A 12,802-nucleotide genomic window follows, 5' to 3' on the forward strand; every position below is an offset into this window, starting at 1 on the left:
GAGACACAAGGTGACTTTTTCTTCTGCTAGATTCTGCTTGGACCATAGGCTCATGATGAAAAAATAACTGCAACTGCACAAGAAATTGAAAAAGAGGTCTCAGCAAGTCAGGACATTTTGCTACGCTTCAAAGAGATGCTGCAATTACTGTACAGCAGGAAAGTGCTAAGATGATTTTAATGGCATCTGCTGTCTCTTGATTGACAGAGCATAAACATTTCAGAAATACAAGCAACAGCACTGCAGCTATACGGCACTAGACAGCAATATTTACAGACCGCAACCAAGCTATTGCTATCAGTCATAAATAGCACATCTAGTACAGGGTTATTCTGATTTTGTCTGAGAAATATCCTCTTTTGGAAGAAGAGGTATTAGCAGCTTCACAAACACTGTCAGCTAATCAAAAAAACCTAGAAAAACTCTCCACAGCTTAGTGGTTTCCTGTCACTTGCTCTAGAAGTCAGGAATGCTTGGAAATGAATAAATGTATTAATAAACAGCAGCCTGTCAGAAGCCTTTGGTACACCATGAGCCCATGTACTGCATGGCATCCTTGTCTCTAAATTGGAGAGACATCAATTTGATGGATGGACCACTCAGTGGATAAAGAACTGGCTGGATGACCGCACGCAAAGAGTTGTGGTCAATGGCTCAATGTCCGGCTGGAGACCAGTAATGAGTGGTGTCCCTCAGGGATCAGTGTTGGGACCAGTCTTGTTTAACGTCTTTGTCGCTGACATGGACAGTGGGATTGAGTGTGCCTTCAGCAAGTTTGCCAATGACACCAGGCTGTGTGGTTCGGTTGATACCCTGGAGGGAAGGAATGCCATCCAGAGGGACCTCAACATGCTTGTGAGGTGGGCTGATGCCAACCTCATGAAGTTTAACCATGCCAAGTGCAAGGTCCTACACCTGGGTTGAAACAATCCCAGGCACAGCTACAGGTTGGGCAGAGAAGAGATTCAGAGCAGCCCTGCGGAGAAGGACTTGGGAGTGTTGATCGGTAAGAAACTTAACATGAACGGGCTTCAGTGTGCACTTGCAGCCCAGAAAGCCAACTGTATCCTGGGCTGCACCAAAAGGAGCGTGACCAACAGGTCGAAGGAGGTGATCCTGCCCCTCTACTCTGCTCTTGTGAGACCTCACCTGGAGTATTGTGTGCAGTTCTGTGTCCTCAACATAAAAAGGACAGGGAACTGTTGGAACAAGTCCAGACAAGGGAAACGAGGATGATCAGGGGACTGGAGCACCTCCCGTATGAAGATAGGCTGAGAAAGTTGGGGCTGTTCAGCCTGGAGAAGAGAAGGCTGCGTGGAGACCTCGTAGCAGCCTTCCAGTATCTGAAGGGGGCCTATAGGGATGCTGGGGAGGGACTCTTCATTAGGGACTGTAGTGATAGGATAAAGGGTAATGGGTTCAAACTTAAACAGGGGAAGTTTAGAGTGGATATAAGGAGGAAATTCTTTACTGTAAAGGGTGGTGAGGCACTGGAATAGGTTGCCCAGGGAGGTTGTGAATGCTCCGTCCCTGGCAGTGTTCAAGACCAGGTTGGACAAGGCCTTGGGTGATATGGTTTAGCGTGAGGTGTCCCTGCCCATGGCACGGGGGGTGGAACTAGATGATCTTTATGTCCTTTCCAACCCTAACTATTCTATGATTTGCCAGTCAAATCTATGTGATGCTCTCAGCATTCCCAGACACCAAACTGTCTGCATAAGAATAGACATGGAATCTGCTTTTAAAGGGTAGTATTTCAAAGTATGGTGCCTGACACTAGTTTCTACCTAAGTCGTAAGCAATATTTAGTTTACAGGCCTGACACACGTGTCGTTTATTTAGCTCGTATTTACACTTATTAATTTGAGCCAGGTTGTAAATTTTCTAAGAAAAAAAGTACAGCCCATACGTATTTTAATGACTGATCATATACACAGCAGGAGTCATCACTAATTTCACCCTAGCTAAATTCTCCCTGCTGCCATCCAAGTACATGAAACATGCCTTTCTTGGCTGAGACACTCATTCTGGGACAGGAACAGGACGGCTGGAATACAGATTGGGTGGGAAGGCAGAACAGGGTGATAACAGGAAGGGATATGAGGCAGAAAGAGAGTAAAGGGAAGAAAAGCATGGGTGGAAAAAAGAGGAAATAAGTGAAAGCAAGTGAGGACTCTTTCTGTCAACTTCTGTCTCTTTTCTTTTTTTCTAAGATCCTCTCAGGCTCTTCCATCATCCCTTTTTATTAACATCTTCCTAACTTCTCCTGTTTCTCTTTTCTCATTCCTCTATATTGGCCTTTTCCCTCTTCTGACACAATCCAAAAAAATGGTGGCAGCAAGGCATGAGCTGTGGGCAGGTGGGTGACAGCCCCTGCCAGTGGGAAGCTACTCAAACACGGAAATGCAATGCAGTGCAGTGGTGCCTTTCCATGCTACACTAGGGAAAACCACTTCAAAGATGAACACTACTGCACAAATACTGGATATGGAAAGGGAAGTGTTTGCTATCAAGACAAAGAAACTAATAACATGACAGTAAACAGTTTTGCATAAAGACAAATCTCTACCATAGAAAATGAGACATATCTGAACAGTAACCTTTTCTGTGCTTCAGGGTCTGAAACAGAGTAGCTGAGTGGAGAAGCAATCTTGCTCCCAGTTATCCTTACATGAAACCAACATGCTCGATTTTCTCAAACAAAGGGAACAGAAAACAAAACAATTTTTTAAGATACAACTGATTTGAAAAAAAGCCACGATCTCATCATGGAAATCAAAATGACATGCATTGCATGATACATGGGTATGTACTTTACCTTCTGATATGTTCCAGAAGACACCTCACGTCTGGCTGGTTTGGGGGCTTTTTTTGTTGGGTTTTTGTTGTTTTTTTTTTTTTTAAACAAGCTGTATCTACGCACAAAGAAAGTCAGAGGAACTTAAACAGTGTCACAGCCTTAATACTGATTCATGTGTGTGATCAAGACCTTAATAATTTAATGACATATTACCAGTCTGTAAAATTTAATATAAAATTTGTATACTCTGTGATCATTGGGTAATGCTTGATCTATAAACCAAGATTTTTTCAGTAGCAGGCTTTTCTCAATTATTTAATACAGATTTCTTACCTTTTTTGTTCCAATATTTTTCTCTGCTTTTGAACTTCAGTAGCACTGTAATGTATCTTTATATGGAGACTACCAAGAGAGTTTCTTTAGACAGACAGTAATTTTTATGCTGTTATTCTGCTCGTTCCTATTAGATTTATACACATATACGTATTTAATATTTTGTATCATTACATCTTTGTAACATTACTTGTTCAGTGAGAACAAAACACATTTAGGCTATCTTTCCGTTTTCGTATTCCTGCACTAACTATGGGATAAATTAACCTTAATTATCTGTCAAGCATCGCATACATTTAGAACACTTGCAAGTAATAAGACAAATTTTGAAGTCTCTCTAAAGCCCAAAATAGCCTCTTTAAGTCCCACATCACAATATTGGTGCACAGCAGTCCTGAGGGACATCTATTTCTGAGGTATAGGCTGATCCACCCTATTTGTTTTTCATAGAATAACAGACTCATAGAATGGTTTGGATTGGAAGGGACCTTAAAGATCATCTAGTTCCAAACCCCTGCCATGGGCAGGGACACCTTCCACTAGATCAGGTTGCTCAAAGCCCCATCAAACTGCACCCTGAACTCTTTCAGGGATAGGGCAGCCACAGCTTCTCTGAACAACCTGTGCCAGTGCCTCATCACCTCATAGTGAAGAACTGATTCCCAATATCTCATCAAAATCCCCCCTTTTTCAGCTTAAAGACATCCTTCTTTGTTCTATCCCTACCCGCCCTTGTAAAAAGTTCCTCTCGAGATTTCTTGTAGGCCCCTTTAGGTACTGGAAGCTGCTCTAAAGCCTCCTCTTCTCTACACTAAACAAGCCCAATTCTCTCACCCTGTCTTCATAGGAGATGTGCTCCAGCCCTCGGATTATCTTTGCAACTTCCTCTGGGCTCAATCCAACAGATCCATGTCCATCTTATACTAGGGACCCAGAGCTAGATGTAGTACTCCAGATGGGGTCTGAAGAGAGAGGAGTTGAGGGGGGGAATCATTAGAAAACCTGAAAAATTATCCCTCTGCAGACAGTAATATTGATTGCCATCTTCTGGTTTTACTCAGTCTTAGTATCAGCTTCTAATGAGTTTGATCTGCCTTGAGTAGAAACTCAGTAAGGTTTTCAGCACTTAGCGCAATTAAAAAAAAAAAAAAAGCCTCTATTTAAGGAAAATATCAACATCACAGCATCTTTGATTCTCCATTGTCCAGCAATCTTATTTAGTTGCTAAACAAATGAAAGAAAATAAAACACTATGGATTTCTGCAAGAACCTTGAGTTTCTCCAGTACTCCTGGCTCAACAGCTGCCTTTCCTTTCAAGTAGCCCTAGAAGATCCAGTCTGAACCACAGCAGGATTAGCTGGTTGCATAAGAAAACCCTGGAGAGGAACGCACAGAGCTTGCGGCATTTTGCCAGGCAATGAGCAATGTTCCAGCCCATAGTACAAACCAAGAAAGTTTCCATCACCAACAGATGAGCTTTAGAAAAAGGAGCTGAAATAGCTTCATACGAGTGCCCCACCCTACACCTCCGATAGGTATGATAGAGGAGAGTATGTCCACACATCTCTGCTGCTTGGCATTACAGCCCTGGGCTGAGAACCAGCGCAGCCAAGATGCTGCTTGCATTTGCTCATACTGAGGCAGCAACCTCGAGCAAATGAGTAGTGGTGACAGCAGGGAGCAATAACTTATAAAGACCACCTCAGATGTTTGATTCAGTGCACACAGAACAAAGCCTCTGGGGAAGCCACCAGGCTGGTCTTAATCAGAAGAGGGTCCTCTCCTGGCATCAGAATCACTCAGGTTTGCAATGGAAGAAGAGGTGCCATTAAGCTCCTACCCTCCCCATACCAGACACTTCATTCTGAGACTTGCAATGTACATCCTGTAGGACCTGACAGAGCTTGGCCATGCTGGGCATTATGGGAAAAATTTATTTTAAAAAACTAAATAGGTATTGTGCTTTTGGAAAGAAATTCATAAATATTATGCTTCCATGGAGTAAAAACAATATGTACCAATATATTTTCTGCAACATAGGAAATGGGTTCCCAACTCCAAAATCACATCAGTGTGTTAGTGAGCACAGTTTTACATGTACATAATTCCTTCTTTTTCCTGATGTATTTGTAGGTAAAAACTTCACCAACTTATGTGATATTTCTTACATATTTTTAATATATCTCTACCTGAAGAGCAGCAAATTATAAAAGCAGATTCTGTATAAGCTATCAGATTGCTGCAGGGGAAAAACAACCAACCAAACAAAAACTGTTTCCACAAAACCAAACAAACACTGACCTCACATGTAAAACTGTTTTCCTGACTCCTTCTCCCCAAAAAATGCATAACATTAATTGTGTAAAGACTAAACCACCATATGAGGCATATTTTAAAGCCTCATATAAACAATGACGCTTCTATGGCATACTCAGAGCAAAGAATGTCCAAATATGGCTGAGAGTTAAGTACCCTGAGAATTAACTGCTCTTAATAAATTCACCGAAGTTTATAAATCCACATTTACCAAGAATCAGAAGAGAAATGAAGAGAACACTGCTCATTTTCCTGTACCATTCTCTAAAGATGCTGTGTTATAAGCATCCTCCATATCTTGGATGCTGGACGCATCTGTTGAATCTTGGTCACTGACTACAATTCCTACTGAAGAAAGGCTAGAAATGAAGGAGTGCATCTTTTTTGCATAAATATCCCTAATATTAAAATAAGGTAGGTCATTACATTTCTCTTTGCGATCATTGTTGCATTGGTCTGGATCAATATCTTTTTGCTTTTGATAGTACTTAGAAAACTTATTGAAAATAATGGTGATTGGAAGTGCTACCACTAGTATCCCACAGATAATGCACAGGGTGCCGAGCAGCTTTCCAGCAAGAGTGACTGGGTAAGTGTCCCCATAACCAACAGTGGTCATGCTGATGGTTGCCCACCACCAGCAAACAGGGATGCTTTGCAGTTCTGATGAGTCATCATCTTTCTCCACTGAGTAAACAAGCACTGAAAAAATAGAAATCCCAACAGACAAAAACAAAAGCAGAAGTCCAACTTCCTGATAGCTATGTCTCAAAGTGGCACCTAAAGACCGCAGTCCTACAGAGTGCCTGGCCAGTTTCAGGATGCGAAATATCCTCATTAACCGCAGGATCTGAACAACTTTCCCCATGTTTTCTATGTCTTCACTTTCTTCTTCCTTCGTGTCTACAGCTAACGTGGCATAAAATGGGATAACAGAGACAAAATCAATGATATTCAGTGGTTTCTTCCAGAACTTCTTTTGACTTGGAGCAGTGATGAGCCTGATCACTAGCTCCGCAGTGAACCAGATGATGCACGTGATCTCCACAGCTTCCAGCACAGGGTCTTCAATCTCCCTGTCATTGGCGTCCAGCCTTTGAAACTCTGGCATGCTGTGAATGCACATGGCCACAATTGATGCCAGGACAACACTCAGGGACGACACAGCAATTAACTTGGCAGATAAGCAGTATGCTGGATTTTCCATTCTGACCCAGATCTTCTTTCTTATTTCACCAAAACACAGATCGTCAAACTTTTCCAGCTCTTTATCAAATATGGATGATTCTTCGTTAGAGGAGTCTATACTTCTGTCATTGCTCTTCTGATCCCAGTCTTTCTCAGGACCTTCTTCTTTCCTTTCTTGGTACCGATTGCTGCAGCAGGAATCAATAAACAGCTCATTTATCCCCCAGTACTCTATTTCCTGGCAGAAGGAAAAGACACAAAGTTCTTCCATGACATGAAGTTTACCTGTATAGTAAAAATTCAGAACATATCGGAACAAGGAAGGATTTCTGTCAAAGTAATACTCCTTGTCTGCAACGCTGTAATCATCACACAGCTCTAGGATAGCCTCTTCTGAATGGCATTTGAGAAGTTTCCCAAGTCTGGTATGGGGAAATCGGAGCAAGGTGCTTTGATCCACCGATTGCTTAAAGCCACCCACATTCAAATTGATAAGTTCTGCATCTTTGCCAGGTCTGCGGAAAAATTCACCATAAACCATTTTGAAAAGATGAGTTCCACTTCTGGTGCCCAATGAGATTACATTGAACCTGAAAAGAATATAAGGTATTATTAGAGCACTTAATTCAGTTTTGCTCTTGCACCACATCGTTTTTTCCATGTCTGGTTACTGTGAAATGCTGTAAGAAAAAAAAGAAATGAAGTAACGAATACCATTATTCAGCATTTCACAAAAGCACATTTAAATCAGGTTTATGGCTTAACACAGCTTTAGCAAATGTTAAATCAACAGGTTCTGTTTACTCTCCATAATTTTTTCTAGTATGGAAGAAGAATGCCTAATTCATCAGTAAATCAGTCCGAGTCTACTATCATATTAAAATTAATAATCATGAAATAAGTTTACTATGATAAAAATGTTAAAACTAAAGACAGAAAACTTATCAATCCATCAAAACATTTCATAGAATCCCAGACTGTTTTGTGTTATAAGGGACTTTTAAAGGTCATCTAGTCCAACCTCCTTCAATGAGCAGGGACATCTTCAACACATTTAGGCCAAAGCATAAGAGCAGGTGCCTCTCAATTATGATGCAAGTAGAATTGCATTGATGTATATAATGTTGCAATTTATAACCCACTACTTTCAACATTAGCTGCTTGAATGTGGACTGCAATTACTTCTGCTGTCATAGCAATTAATTTCTTTCTAGAGTCACCCACAGCAGAGCATTCTGTATTCTTGAAAAGATATCAAATGTGCATTTGAAGCTTTCCAATTTCTGACTTCAGCGTTCTGTCTCGTACGTATCTGGGTATCTGCACCTGACTTCCTACTCACCTGTATTGTCACAGCCCTCTTCAATCTTGGTCAGTTCCAGAAGAAATTCCTATTCTGCCACAGCATAGACATAACCACAAAAGCAATGCTGAAAAGTTGGTGTTTAAAAGTCATTTCTGGACAGAGAGGCTTCCAGGGGCTTCCAGAGACTTCCACAGTAATTTTGCCTCAGCAAGTTAACTATGGATACCTGCAGATAGACAGAAGGACATTTCAATGTTTCCATACTTTACTGTAAGTTAAAACATTCACCTGAAACTTAATTCAAAAGGCAGATATAGTTACTAGAAAATAAGTTAAATTTTTCAGAACTTAACTCTTGCTTTCCTTCTAAGGAACAGTTGTCTACAAGCCAAAATTGGCAGTTCTTACACTTGTCATGAGATTATGTATAACTTCTGACCACAAGGAGAGCAAATTTTTTTTGATCTCTGACACTTAAGCATTAATTGATGTATACTAAGCTTTCATTTCAATTTAATATGGAAGTCCATGAATTTTAAATGTGACAAGAGAGCATTGTAATTCTCCAGTCCTAACAGATGAACTCGTATGCAGCACAGAAATTGCTTTGGTGCTCTTTAATGGTTTGGGTAAGCTACTCAAGGAACAGACTAATTTCTATACCTGCTCATCTTCCAGTGCCTCCTGCAACAGCACCAATTATAATTTGAAGTTAGGACATGTGAGAGTTTGGATATTTTCTGTAGCTCCTCAAGGTCTCCTGACTCAGTTAATGAAAGTCATTAAGGTTATATTTATATCCCTGTTGGCAGTGTGTGCAGCATGGCTGCATCTCTGCTGTACGCCAGCATTGACAGGGGAGTACCAGCACTGGTTTACATAAAAGAATCCTGGGCATTTTCCTCAAACAAGAGTCAGTGTAGACTTTAATCAGAGTGTCAGAGTGGATGGATGAGATACTGGGCCGCAAGGCTGAGCCCCACTTTACATCATCAGAACAAGTAGGAAGCAAAAGAAAAAAAAAAATAAATAACCACTCTCCACAATCTTTATTCACTGTCAGCAAGAACAGTTCAGCTTTCATTTCAGCCTCATGTACTTGCATTAATGGACGAGTTCTTTTGAGCAATATACGCCACTCCAATGCCTTCTACATGGGATGATCACTGGGAGCCCACAGTGGCACAGTTCCAGGGTGCAAGTTAAGGCACATCAGGTTGTAATACAGATTCATTTTTCTGTTTAGGGTGAGGTTACAAAGAACTTTTGTCATGATCTTCTCACTCATCTTGCCTTTAACTTCCCCCCCTCAACAAGGTTTTTTTTTAGGTTTGTCACAAATATCACTTAGAGATCTACTCAGCGCTGTTCTCTCCCATTATTCAGCTTGTATAATTATTATACTTTGATAGTCCTTCATGCAAGTAGGAACACAGGGTCTGATGCTATAAACCTCACGTATTCTACTTCTGCTTCTTCATGGGACTCATTCCAATAAAAGCTGCTGGAAATCTCACAGTAATCTCCCTGTGCATAACAACTACTGACACATATAACACATGATCAACCAGGCCTAGAAGATGCTGAAACTACATATTTGCTCTTGTAATTAGTTCTGCAGAAGCAGATCTACATCCAGAGTGAACTTTATTTATACAGTGAAAGAAAAATGTTATTTTGAAAAATGGGAAAAAGCAGTTGTTTTTCTGGCACCAGTACCATTCTCTCTAAACTAATTTAGATTTGAGATGAGTTGTTTACCATTTGCATAGCCTACTATACAATCAAAATAAAGTTCTTGTTCTGCTAAGACATAGAGGGGTAGGAAAAGTACTATATGAGACAAACTGCTTTCTAACTAAGCAAGACAAGAATAGGCAGGTTTTATGGCATGATAAACTGTGTACATAGATGTGATTTTATACCTTAAGATGTAGCTTTAAGACAGGTATTTACTAGCCAAACTGAATGACTGTAAGAAACAATTACTCCAATCATTTCCCAAGGCTCAGCTTTTAGGAATAATTAAGACATAAAATAAAAGCACTGATCTCACAGGTGAAGTGCAGCAGGACTCAGATGATGAACAGTACCATACTTCCCTCATGATCTAGAGCCAAGCTATGTTTTACAACTCTCTACATTAAAAAAAAAAATAAAAATAAATAATTCTCATGGACTGGAATAACTGGAGGTCAAAGTGTATTCAAAACCAGACATTCCACTTATCAATTACTTTCAGTAAAATCTCTACTTCTCTTTCAGCAATTGAGAGCACTAGCAATGTAAACTAGTACTACAAATCCAGAAAAAATGTCAGTTGATCTAGGGGTTCTTATGACCATAATAAAAACAAAGCAAGTTTTACTCAGAAATAACTAAAGTGAGAACTCAGTGCTCAACAAATCCTTAGCACACTATACTCTTACTGTTTTATACATCAATATAACACTATATTGATTATGTAGATGATATTCATAATGGTGCCTCCATGTAATTGCTCTGTATAATAAATTCAATGAGCAACATTTTACTGCTTTGTTTTGAGGGCACTGTAGTCATAATTTGTGAAAGATAAAGAGAAAAAATAAATCTTCCTTAGGAACCTGCTATAATGCTACTATTATTTTTAGATTAAATAATGTACAGGAAACTATGAATAGGAAATATGCTAACTATGTCAAGAGAAGCTTTGTGATCTGAAGAATGTCTTGTTTGACTTGCAGGGACCTTGATCCCTGACCATGGACCAAGAAATTGTTATGCCAGGCACCATCAGAATAATTTCTGGCATTCAAACAAGTGACTTCAGCCACAGGGCAAAGACCACAGAAGACAACTTCTGCCTCAGCCTGACTTGCTCTCTACTCAAGGGAACTCTTTATTCACTCAATCAAAGGTAAAACTGCTCAGCTGGAAACATTTGCTGGTGTGCCAAAGCCTGTGTCACAAACATCCTAAGAACACAAAGCTACCAGAAAATTAGCTACTCTCAAATTGAAGTGCAACATTAAAGTCTTTGATCTTCCATACACAACAAATATTCATATACAACATCATAAACTGCTAAACATTTCAAAGCACACACTTCTTGTCCTGGAGAGAGTATGAGAGAGTAAACAAACACATATCAGTTGTTAGTTATTTGCTTTCATTGCTTCAGTTGTTTGAATGAGCTACTGGATAAGAAATCATATAGAACAGGAAACAAAACAGAATACAAAAGAAAGATGCTTACTGGAAAAATTAACATTTTCCAAGATGATGAAAAACCCCAACAAATAAAAGTTCCAAATGTTAAGCTTCAGGGCTAAATAAAAGCCAGTCATAAGGCAAAGCTGTGTGAAAAAGGATACAAACATTAGAATAAAAATCAAAATGAAAGGATCCAACTCCCAGTCCAATTTGCAGATGGGCTCTAGCCAGAGCTTCTGCAGTCATACATCGCTGGCAAGGCCACAGGCCCATTGTCTGACTATGGAAGTGATATTGTAAATTTCTGGGCTTTTACACACTGTGAAATCCCTAAAGCTCACAGAAGAGTCACTGAGACAGAGTTTGTATAAGGCTGTGTGGAGACCTCGTAGCAGCCTTCCAGTATCTGAAGGGGGGTTAGAGGGATGCTGGGGATGGACTCTTCATTAGGGACTGTAGTGACAGGACAAGGGGTAACGGGTTAAAACTTAAACAGGGGAAGTTTAGATTGGATATAAGGAAGAAATTTCTTTACTGTGAGGGTGGTGAGGCACTGGAATAGGTTGCTCAGGGAGGTTGTGAATGCTCCGTCCCTGGCAGTGTTGAAGGCCAGGTTGGACAAAGCCTTGGGTGAGATGGTTTAGTGTGAGGTGTCCCTGCCCATGGCAGGGGGGGTTGGAACTAGACGATCTTAAGGTCCTTTCCAACCCTAACTATTCTATGATTCTATATACAGTCCCTTTTAGAGAACTATGTCACAGATGTATAACATACCCCAAAATGCTGTTGTTTCCAAACCCTTCTGGAGCAGTGGCAATATGGATTCCCATGCCAGAACATCTGAAATATTTGTCAGCAAAGTTTCTCATTTGCAGTTCTCTTTCACACAATCTCTGTACAAAGCCCCATACTCTGCGAGGTTCTACATCACAAGCTTCAGCACATCTTCTTTGACGTGTTGCACATTTGAGTATGGCAGTACCTCAGCTACCGGTAATTCCAAATTGTTATGGTTTCAGTTTTTGTTAGCATTAATCTGTCTGTGATTATCCAGACACAATAGAAAGAAAGATGAACTAATTTACAATTGGGCAGGATATATTGTGCTTTGCTACTTAAAAGACAGTGCAGACCTACAGGTTTTCTGCCAGTATGCTTCATGGCTATGTTATCTATAGCTCATCTCCTGCTTGCTACACAGTAGCACTTCATAAACCTCTCAAGACTAAGAAAATTCACATTTCAGGATGGCTTCTTCTAAGTTGAAAGAATATAAATAAAAATCACCTAGTCCTGCTCACACTGAAGTCAAGAGGAATCTGATACTGACATGCACTTGAATAAGCATGCAAATCTCTAAAACTCTACAAAGTATTTCCAGAGATCAGGGATATTTTTCCCCAAAGAATCTGATAATCTAGGTAGATTTTCCATTTTAGGGTTCCCAAATCAGAAAAATCAGATTTGAAAATCAAGTGTCTTATTTGGGCACCCAACCATCCCCAGGAACCAGATTTTGCCTCCTGAGGCAGGTAAGCACCTGGGATCTAACTTCTGCTCATTTCCTGACAGCTCAGAGCTTCTACAAATCACCCTACCTGCACATATGCAGCTTTAGACACATATACTTTTAAAAAGCTGTGGATATGACCCTAACAAGCTT

At 40.2% G+C, this 12,802-nt stretch overlaps 1 protein-coding gene across 1 annotated transcript; it reads right to left on the bottom strand.

Annotated features, from left to right (window-relative positions):
* Positions 1-5,066: 5,066 nt before the first annotated feature.
* Positions 5,067-7,232, bottom strand: KCNS3 (potassium voltage-gated channel modifier subfamily S member 3). The gene has a single exon (XM_057431900.1). The coding sequence runs from the start codon at positions 7,177-7,179 to the stop codon at positions 5,695-5,697; it is 1,485 nt and encodes a 494-aa protein (XP_057287883.1). The 5' UTR covers positions 7,180-7,232; the 3' UTR covers positions 5,067-5,694.
* Positions 7,233-12,802: the final 5,570 nt, after the last annotated feature.

This window comes from Pezoporus wallicus, unplaced genomic scaffold (assembly GCF_028554395.1).
Source record: "Pezoporus wallicus isolate ANWC-B61680 ecotype Strahan unplaced genomic scaffold, APGP_CSIRO_Pwel_v1 contig_161, whole genome shotgun sequence".
NCBI classification, from domain to species: Eukaryota; Metazoa; Chordata; class Aves; order Psittaciformes; family Psittacidae; genus Pezoporus; species Pezoporus wallicus.